We start from the raw sequence: 9,511 nt of genomic DNA, 5'->3' as shown, positions 1-9,511 counted from the left end.
ATGAGGTGGATTGATTCAGTGACTGGGATAATTGGGATGGGAGTGTCGGAGACAGTGCGACTGGCACAGGACAGAGCGGAGTTTAGGGCTGTTGTACATAGGGTCGCTATGAGTCGCAAGCGACTCGACGGCACATAACAACAACAACAAGTACAGACCTCAGTTTATTAGTGGTTACCAAGGCTGGCAGGAAGGGGTAAAAGGGAACACTGAGTTGTTAGAGGTCATGAGAAAATACAGAAAGAGGTAACAGTGATGGGGTTCAAAGTTGGTGCCCCTGAAATGTATATGTGAGAAATGTTGAAATGACAAACATTTCAAACAATACTATTCTTTAAAGTATTTTACTTCAGCTTATCTTATCAACACTAAAACTGTTTGAGTGCCTTTCATTATGTTAAAGAAATAAATGAAGAAGTAAGTCTCTTACCTGCTGTTGCCCTGTGTCCAATCCCAAAGCTTTGACAAATCCTGATGGATCAATGTATCGCCTATTACTATTTTGCAGCAAGGCAAATAAGTACTGGAGATGCTCACAAATTGTCTGAGGCTCATAATCTATTAAAAAAGAAAAAATAAAGAGTCTGTTTCTTAAAAAGTTGTGAAATGTCATTCTTCATATGAAAATATAATTAAACACCCTTACATCCAAAGTAGAGCTCTGCTGGCCTAGTGACAAGGAGCTCTGGAGCTGTGATGCCAATCCAAAGGCACATCGTTCTAATCCATCAGCTGCTCTTAGAAAGAAGATGCACAATCTTCTCTCATGCAATTGTTGTGTGCCACAGAACTGGAGCAAACACATAGCTGACCCTCCAACAGATTTTCAAAGGCACAGAAGGAAATCACCCATCCTTTCCCCACAGAACCGAAGGGAGATTCAAACCACGTACCTTCAGAACTGCAAAGCAAATTCTTACCCCTAGTTCACTGAGCTAGTTACTGTGGCTGAGTACCACTGAGTCAGAACCGACTCACAGTTGACCTTTCAGCAGGATTTCAGAGGCAGTTAATTGCATGTGAGGACTGCCAACCCTTTCCATGCACTAGAATCAGGCACTGTCCATTTCATAAGGTGAGTCTGTGGGCTACTGGATCTGAGGGAGGGAGCTCTCAGTCGAAAACCCCGAAAACCCCGCTGGAGGGTAAGCTGTGAGTCAGTTTCAACTCAAAAGTACATAATAACAAAAGTAATGCATTGAAACTTGCATTAGTAATTTACTGCCTTTTTACAATTTGAAAGTAACAAATCAGCAATCACATGTCTTGATGAAGTAGTCATGGCTATCCAAGATGCAACCCCTAAAGGCAAGAGGCTGTACATTCATCACAGCAACAGCAATCCTAACTACAGTTTCTAGAGAGTTAATTAACATATTCATTCCTGTAAAGAAAACTGTATCATACAATCGTGAACTATCTTCATGGAATCGCTTTAACGCATCTGTCCAAAAACAGTACAAGTGACTGACAGAAATCTCAAGTACAGTAATTTACACTTGAGTGAAGAATACAATGAAGTACTGTTAAAAAAAATGCTACAATTTTTTTAAGAGTTGCCCTTTTAATTTTGTAGAGGGTATGCAAAATAAAAGTAGGTTTTCTCCAAGGAGCTAATAGATCTGAGTTAATCTTCTATAAAATGCTGTCAATTTATGACCTCAATTTCTAATCCAACCTTCTGTGCCTGCTCTGTGATAATGGAATCTAAAAACTTTCTCCTTTGCCTATATGACAAGTCTTGTTAGCAGAGAGCCCTGGAGAAATACTGCAAGGAAAGGGTTTTTTTTGTTCCAAAGAAGTTATGTCTCTCTCATCATTCTGTTGGGACATACATGCTCCAGGTTCCAGCAGCAAACAGTAGACTGCAGCTTCCCCAGCATGTTCTCCAGCAGCTTCACTACATCGTTTCTGATAAGATACCTCCTATGTGAATAATCTCATGGCATGATATCATGTAATTCTGCAGGAAGTCCTCACATCTCCTGTGGAGAGTTTCCAGAAAGTTCTATATTAAGGTATTTTGATGCCTTCTTGGTCATCCACTGAGCCACAGCACTGCTCCCCTACAAAATCTGAACTGGTGGGGTCAGAATCATACTAGAGTCAGGAAGAGATGAAAGGCTAGGTGAAGAGACTGTTGGGATAGATACAAGGGAGATGGAGTCAGGTGAGGTTCACACTGGGAGCAAATGGGGGGAAGCAAGCAGGGGAATTGGCTAAGATCAGGTCTTAGCCAATCAGAGTCAGGGACATATGACGCAAGAAAGACGTCGAGAGCAGAGGACCCAAACCACCTACCACATTGTCCCATTGGCCCAGAGTACCAGAAACACGTCAAAGATAGCAGAGCTAACTATCTATATCAGCAAGTGACTCACAGGACCCAGTGTCTTCATTCATTCTTTCACTTCCACGTGTGGACTCGTCTCAATCTCTCTCTCTCTCAGAAGTATCTTTGTAATAAAATGGTCTTCCCCATCCTGTCTACTTGTCTTACCTCTCAACCATGTGATATAATAGGGCTTGGCCCATGCTGAGATTAACTCCAAGTAAACCTGAGATTCATCCCTAGCCAGAGCTCTTCTGTTAGCTCCCACAAAGTTCAATCCTGGCAAAGGTGGACGGAATATGGATATTCACTGCAAGTAACATAAATCGCATACTGATAGTGGGGGTGTGGATCTCTTCCTTGAACGCTTGCTCTACCTTGGCCATAGGGGCCTCTCCCTAAATCCGCTACTCTGTATCCTTAAGAAACTGCTTTTATCAAAACTAACTCCCTATTACTCTTTTCTGTTAATAGTCTCTATGTTGTTTCTTTCTCCTGATGGAATCCTGGCTGGAAATCATTCACAATGGCATAACCACCAATTGGGCCTTGAACAAGTTAACAAATCAAATCTTACCTCCTGGGGTACAAGGGCTTTGCAGTCTATGAAAAGCTACTCAAAAAAGTTGCTCATTTTAACATTTGGAACACATCAGAACTCTAATACAACTTTAAGCCATTTATATTCTCCTGGTTTTTCCTATTTGTAAAATAGAAAACAATGAAGCAACAAGAATTCAAATCCTACAACTTCCCACAACTATATACAAGCACACTTGAATTTGTTTACAAACTCCATGGGGTGGGGGTAGAAGTGAGCATTTATGTCAGAACATGGAAACAATCAGAGTGAAATATAAAAGTATGTGTTTAGGAAAGAAGAAACATTACTTAGAAATATTGTAAAGCTACACTACCCATGGAATTTCATTTTATAAAGGAGAAATTTTCATTTTTATTTGCTATCTTTCATTAATAAATTTATACTTCAGCAAAACAATGTTGAACAGAATTACTCCTTTTTAAAATTACTTAAACATTACATACACTATAATTTTAAACACTATCCTATGAACACAAAGGAGTTCTGATGGAGTAGTCCCTGAGGGGTGCACTGCTAAACCAAAGGCACAGCCCTCCGGCGTTTGAATGAATCGACCAGTAGCTCAGGGAAAACGGCAGCCTCCTCTCATGAAACTTACTGCTTTGGAAACTCAGTGGAGGGTCAGCTATCAATCAGTTTAAACTAGACAGCAATGCTATTGTTTGGTCCCATCAAGTCCAGAATGATTTGTAGACCTTTGAACAAAAGATGTGAACCCTCATTATCTTTGACACTATTGAGCCCATTACTTCAGTTACTATGTCAATCCATCTCACTTTGGGTTTTCTTCTCTTTCACTGACATTCTACTTTTCCAAATATAGAGTGCCGTTCCACTGAATAACCTCTCCTAACAACATGTCCAAAATAGGTGAGATGAAGTTTTGCCCTCTCCGCCTCTAAAGAGCACGCCGACTGTACTTTCTCCAATATATAACGGTCTATTCTTTTGGTTGATGCTATAGTTGCTGTTAGGTGCCGTCAAGTCGAGTACAACCCATCGGGACACTATGAACATAAGTTCTGAACCCTGTCCTAACATGAACCATCTTCACACTTCCTGACGCACTAGGGCCCATTGTAGCAGTTACTGTCTCAATCCACCTGGTCAAGGGTCCTCCTCCCTTTCCTCAATCCTCTGCTTTTCTGAGCATCATGTTCCTCTCCAAGGAAAAGCCCCTCCTAGTAACACACCTGAAGTATGTGAGGTGAAGCTTTATCATCCTTCCCTCCAAAGAGCACGCTGGCTGCCCTTTCTCCAAGATATATTTGTTTGTTGTTCTGGCAGTTCATGGGATGTTCAGTACTCTTCTCCAACACCACAGCTCAAAGGCATCAATCCTAATTCACTGTCCAGCACTTGGACACAAAGCAAGCACCTTAGTCTTCAAACTGACATCATTGCTCCTAGTAATTTATACAGTTCCCTGACAAATTTTCCCAATGCAATATATTTCCTGATCTCCTCACCATTAGTACCAAGGGTACTGACCAGGAATCCTAATAATTTCAATCTTTTTCCTATCATATTTCTAGGTCCAGTGGTATCCAATCTTCCAAAAGCTCTCTGTCTCTAAGCTTTGAGGAGAAGAAAAATCTGGTATGTTCTATGAATGTTCCAATGATGCAAAGAGGACACTGCTAAATATAAAGGAGCATCACTCAGTTTGTTGAACCAGAGTACTTAATTCTATTAAGAACAGTTTCAAAACTGATCCTACCTTGATTTCAATGTGTGCTGCAGCTACTATGTTTGTGGTTCTTCTAGTAAACATTAGTAAATTCAACCTTCACTTTAGTAGTTCCAATTTGGAAAAAGGGTTCTGTGATGCCATAATGCATTAAACATTGGACTGCTTCTTAAAAGGTCAGCAGTTCAAATTCACAGAAGAAAGATAAAATAGTCTCATACAAAGATTTACAGTCTGAGAAACCTGACAGTGAGTATCTCTCTGAGTGATAAATGAGTCAGAATTGCTAGTTTGGGGTTTGTTTTCTTGGTTTTTCCAAATTTCAGAATAAGGCCAAAAGACTGTAGTTACACTGAAGTATTTATACAATCTCAAACTAGGCAAGAATAACCTTTTCTGACCTATTAACTAATTTTCATCAATCATTAGAAATAAACAGATCCTAATCTATTTATTATCCCTAACCTAGGGAGCTCTGGTGGCATAGTGTTAAGATGCTATGCTACAATCCTTAAATCACATAGTTCAAATCCATCTGCTGCTTCACAGGAGAAAGATGGACAATCTCCTCTCATGTGATTTACTGCCTCGGAAAACTCACTGGATGGTCAGCTATGGGTCAGTTCTAGCTCAATAGTACACAACAACAATAATCACATTTTTTATACAGAGAAATCACAAGTGTAAAATATATGTAAATATTACTTCCCTCATTTGAGTATTTGCCATTTTGATGCATTAATGAAAGTATAAAAGGGGGGAAGCAAAACTATCTTGAATCATGACTATATTTATAAAGGACTTAGTACCATCTTGGTAGATAGTGCATACTCAAGTTATGTTCCTTCTATTTGGTGTTTTCTGAAGTGATCTCTCTGGCAATAAACTGAGAAATAAATCCTCATCCCACTAACCTTTCTCTTCTTGGATGCTTTCTCCCATCATGTAGTCACTACAAGTACTTGGACAGAGGTACAGAGCTTGCCGAAGCTCCAAATTGAGAAACCACACCTGAAGAAATGTGTTGACATAACACGTGGCTCCAAGGTTAGTCAGGCCCACAAATGAGTTCTAAAAAAAGAATGAAAATTAGACAGTTAATTTCTTTCAAATAGAAAATCATGTTTAACTTTAATTTTTCAGATTAAAACTGTATGCATTTATCCTAGTGACACCAGAGCTTAAGGTTAGTTAGTGCTACCCAGCTGCTCATCAAGAGCAAAACCTAGCAATCTGCTCCTACAAAGATTACAGCCCAGAAAACCCTATCGGCCAGTTCTACCCTGTCACATGGGGCTGTTGTGATTCTAAAAAGGACTCCTTAGCACCCAACTATAAAACTTTCCTCATCAACATGATTTACTATTAATTGCTGTTGAGTTGATCCCAACTGATAGAAACCTAATATATGCAGAAGAGAATCTTAGAGAAAATAGTTTTCAAGGCTGTAACCTTTCAGGAATAGCCTCTGCCTTGCTGCTGGATAGATCTCAGCTGTCAACTTTTCAGCAGTTAAGTCAAGGGTTTAATATGGCTTATGCCACCCAAAGATTCCTAAGTAACATGCTATAAGCACCTTAAGCCTCTCTTGGCCAGAGAGGGGCACAATTTTAATGGAAACTCCTATTTTTGAAAGGCTTCAGGAATAGCTGGAGTACTGGTGTCCTAGTGGAAGAAGTTACAATGCTAACCAGAAGGCACGTGGTTTGAATCCACCATCTGCTGTGTGGGACAAAGATGGGCAATCTCCTCCCATGCAATTTCTTGCCTCTAAAAGGCCACTGGGTCAGCCATGGGTCAGTTACGAGTAATGGTACATAATAACAACAGTAACAAACAACAGGAACAGCTTGGTGTCACAGAGTGGTACAATTGGTTAAACCCACCCAGGTGTACCCCAAAAGAAAGGCTTGGCAATCTACATCCAACAATTCCAGTCACTAAAAGTCATATGGAGGGCAATTCTACTCTGATACATCTGAGAGCTGCCACATGGACTTGACTTGTTTTAAGCACCACTGCTCGTCCAACAAATCTTCCTCCATCCCCCGAATCATTTAAAAAAGAAATTAGCATGGTGGGATTATAAGAAAAATCTGTTTGAACATGCATATATAAATTTTTTATTTGCCTTATTCCTAAACTACTGGTATTCAGTAAAATAATGAAATAAATAAAATGGAATATTTCTTTTCTTTTCCTCCTCTAGATTTGGGTTAAAAATTTTCCAACAATAACACTGAGAATTCCTGAACTTACAAAGAATTACACCTTTCAATGAACAAGATACAGCAAAATAACTATTTAGCTATGAATCAGGTTTTATGGCTAGAAAACACTTATGTGTATATATTTTTTTTTCATTTTGCAGTCATTTTAATACAACACAAATTTTAATAACAAGACCTGAAGTTAAAACAATGAGTGAACCTTATGTGTATTTTTTAAACTATGTTTGATTTATTTATTTATGTATGTGTGTGTGTATCATAGAGAGAGGTTTGTTGCCTAGTGGATAGAAAGTTATGCTACCAAGCCAAAGGTAGGTGATTTTAATCTGCACCCATCAGGCCTGGTTTTAACTGTTTTTGGTCAAACATTTTTCTAAGCAGTGTAGCAGTGGGCTGTCCATTTGCTGTACAGAGGTAACTCGTGGTTGCTGTGATACTAAACAATGTGACACTGATATGTCAAATGAGATAATGGTTACCCATGGTAGACAGTGTTTGGTGGAGCTCCTTGATTAAAACAAGCTTGGAAGCAGAAGTGGCTTGCCTCTAGAAATTCTGAACATGGAAAAATGATGGAAGTTATACAAGTGTTCAGGTCTTTCATTCACAGGGTCCCTACGAGTTGTCTATGACTCGAGGGCACTTAACAACAACAATAACAGCATGTATATATATTAACATAAGCCCCAGAAAACACAAAGAAATATATCATTATGGGAGAGTGCTTCAATTATCATCTTCTTTAAGGAGATCTAAAATGAGTTCAAAATAGCTTCTGAAATGGCAGCCATCGCTATGAGCTACCTCTTGGCAATGGGCCTCAAAAAGGGTCACAAAGTAACCAAGGCAGGGAGAAGTCCAGGCTCAGCTGGCACCACCGGGAACCTCTCCAAGCACATGAAGTTCATGTGGGACATGACCTGGAGATATGCGGCTTCGAGACCTATGAGCGTCATGCCATGGAGCTGCTCAAAGGCTCCAAGGACGAGCGGGCCTTCAAGTTCATCAAGAAAAGGGTGGGGACACACAACCACACCAAGAAGAAAGAAGAAGAACGCAGCAATGAAGCTGCCATGAGGAAGGTGGCTGTCAAGGACTCAGTGCATTCCACTGTCCCCCAAATCCTTCACCCATCTGACCTACACAAATGTAGTAAATAGCAAAAGCAAAAAACCAGTTCAAAATAAAACATGCAGTGATAAAGCAAACATAAGGCCAGCATTTAAACTAAAATTACTAATTAAAGTCTTACTGGATTAGCTACCTGTTTAGGTTTTCTTTTTTAAAATAGTACCATTACGACTATTACAATTCAAGCAGTTAAGGGTCTTAAGTTTGACTACATCTATTAAAGCTGCACAGGATAATGAACTCAGCTCTGGTTTCTAACTGAGGGGAAGAGTAGAGGTAGGAATCAAGAATACCATACACCAACCACTTAGGCAAGAATGTCTTACCTTTTTTCTCCTTTCACAGTTGGGATCATCAATGTTATGAAAACTATTTTCATCTATTTCTCCCAACCAAATATGCTCACCAATCCCAACCAAACAATTTGGATTTCCTTTGCAGTTTCGCCTATTTGAGGGGGGAAAAAAAATTATAGTTGAAAAATACTGTATTTTATGATGGACACACAAACCCACTGCCCAGTCGAGTGTGACTCGATACAACCATGTGTTAAGAGTAGAATGCTCTCTCTGAGCTTTTCTGGGTTTAATCTTGAATCTGCCCACTCCTTCTTCCATGGTGCCACTGGGCAGGTCCAAACAGCCAACCTTTGCACTAATGCAGCTCTATGAAGAGACAACCAAATTAAAGCTATAATGCAACCGAATTATCATATAGAAAATGAACAAATTAATATAACAACATATTCCATTTGAGAAACTATTAAAAAACTGGCACAAGGAGAGCTCTGGTGGCCTAGTGTCAAGAATCTGTACTGCAATCCCAGAGGTGCATGGTTCGAATCCGCCAGATGCTCTGCTGGAGAAGGAAGAACAATCTCCTCCTGTACCAGTCAGATCTGATTTGATGGTACACATACAAAAAAATAACAAAATTAAAAATTAAAAAAATACCCAACAGGCACAAGTATATTCTGCTGATAAAAATGTAAAACATACAGGAATTTTAACAAGTGACAGCCTGACTGGCACAGTGAAGTCAAACAAAAGGCTCAACAGCAACAATGTAAGGATGCAGGATACCCAGGATTGTTACAAATCAAAACCAATTCAACAGCACCCAAAAAGAAGGACTGAAATAGAAAGAAATTTGGTAATATCTAACAAAAAGACAGTGACTTTCCAATTGCCTTTCTAAGGGTTTACCCCAAAGGCATGCCTGCAACATACAATTAGTATGTGACTGCATAACACTGCAAACAATCCAAGGTCCAAACAAAAGATGGTACATCCATGTGATAGAATACTCTGTAAACATAAAATAAAAAACCAAAGTAAATACAAATAAGAAAATCTTAAAAAGATGATGATGTCTTTTCAAGTATAGACATGCAAAGTACAGGTGTATCTCTGATGTTATCTTTTATGTAAGAAATATGAGGAAATAAGAAAATATATACACTTATCTGTTCATTTTAACAAAAAGACACACAGGAAGAATAAACCAAGGATGAATGAAATCTG

General features: G+C 39.2%; 1 protein-coding gene across 2 annotated transcripts in view; it reads right to left on the bottom strand.

Moving 5' to 3' along the window:
• The window catches only part of USP48 (ubiquitin specific peptidase 48), a 145,283-nt gene that overhangs the window by 103,710 nt on the left and 32,062 nt on the right, over nt 1-9,511 (bottom strand). For both annotated transcript variants that reach the window (XM_006883556.1, XM_006883557.1), the window contains exons 2-4: nt 8,315-8,435; nt 5,541-5,697; nt 431-558 (exon numbers count right to left, since the gene is read on the bottom strand). In XM_006883556.1, the coding sequence (XP_006883618.1) occupies nt 431-558; nt 5,541-5,697; nt 8,315-8,435 (406 nt within the window). The remainder of the gene's footprint in view (nt 1-430; nt 559-5,540; nt 5,698-8,314; nt 8,436-9,511) is intronic.

The sequence above is a fragment of the Elephantulus edwardii genome, unplaced genomic scaffold (assembly GCF_000299155.1).
Source record: "Elephantulus edwardii isolate Elephantulus edwardi_28Jun2011 unplaced genomic scaffold, EleEdw1.0 scaffold00028, whole genome shotgun sequence".
Classification (NCBI taxonomy): Eukaryota; Metazoa; Chordata; class Mammalia; order Macroscelidea; family Macroscelididae; genus Elephantulus; species Elephantulus edwardii.
The sequence above is the reverse complement of the archived record's forward strand: the minus strand, read 5'-3'. Positions and strand labels throughout refer to the sequence as shown.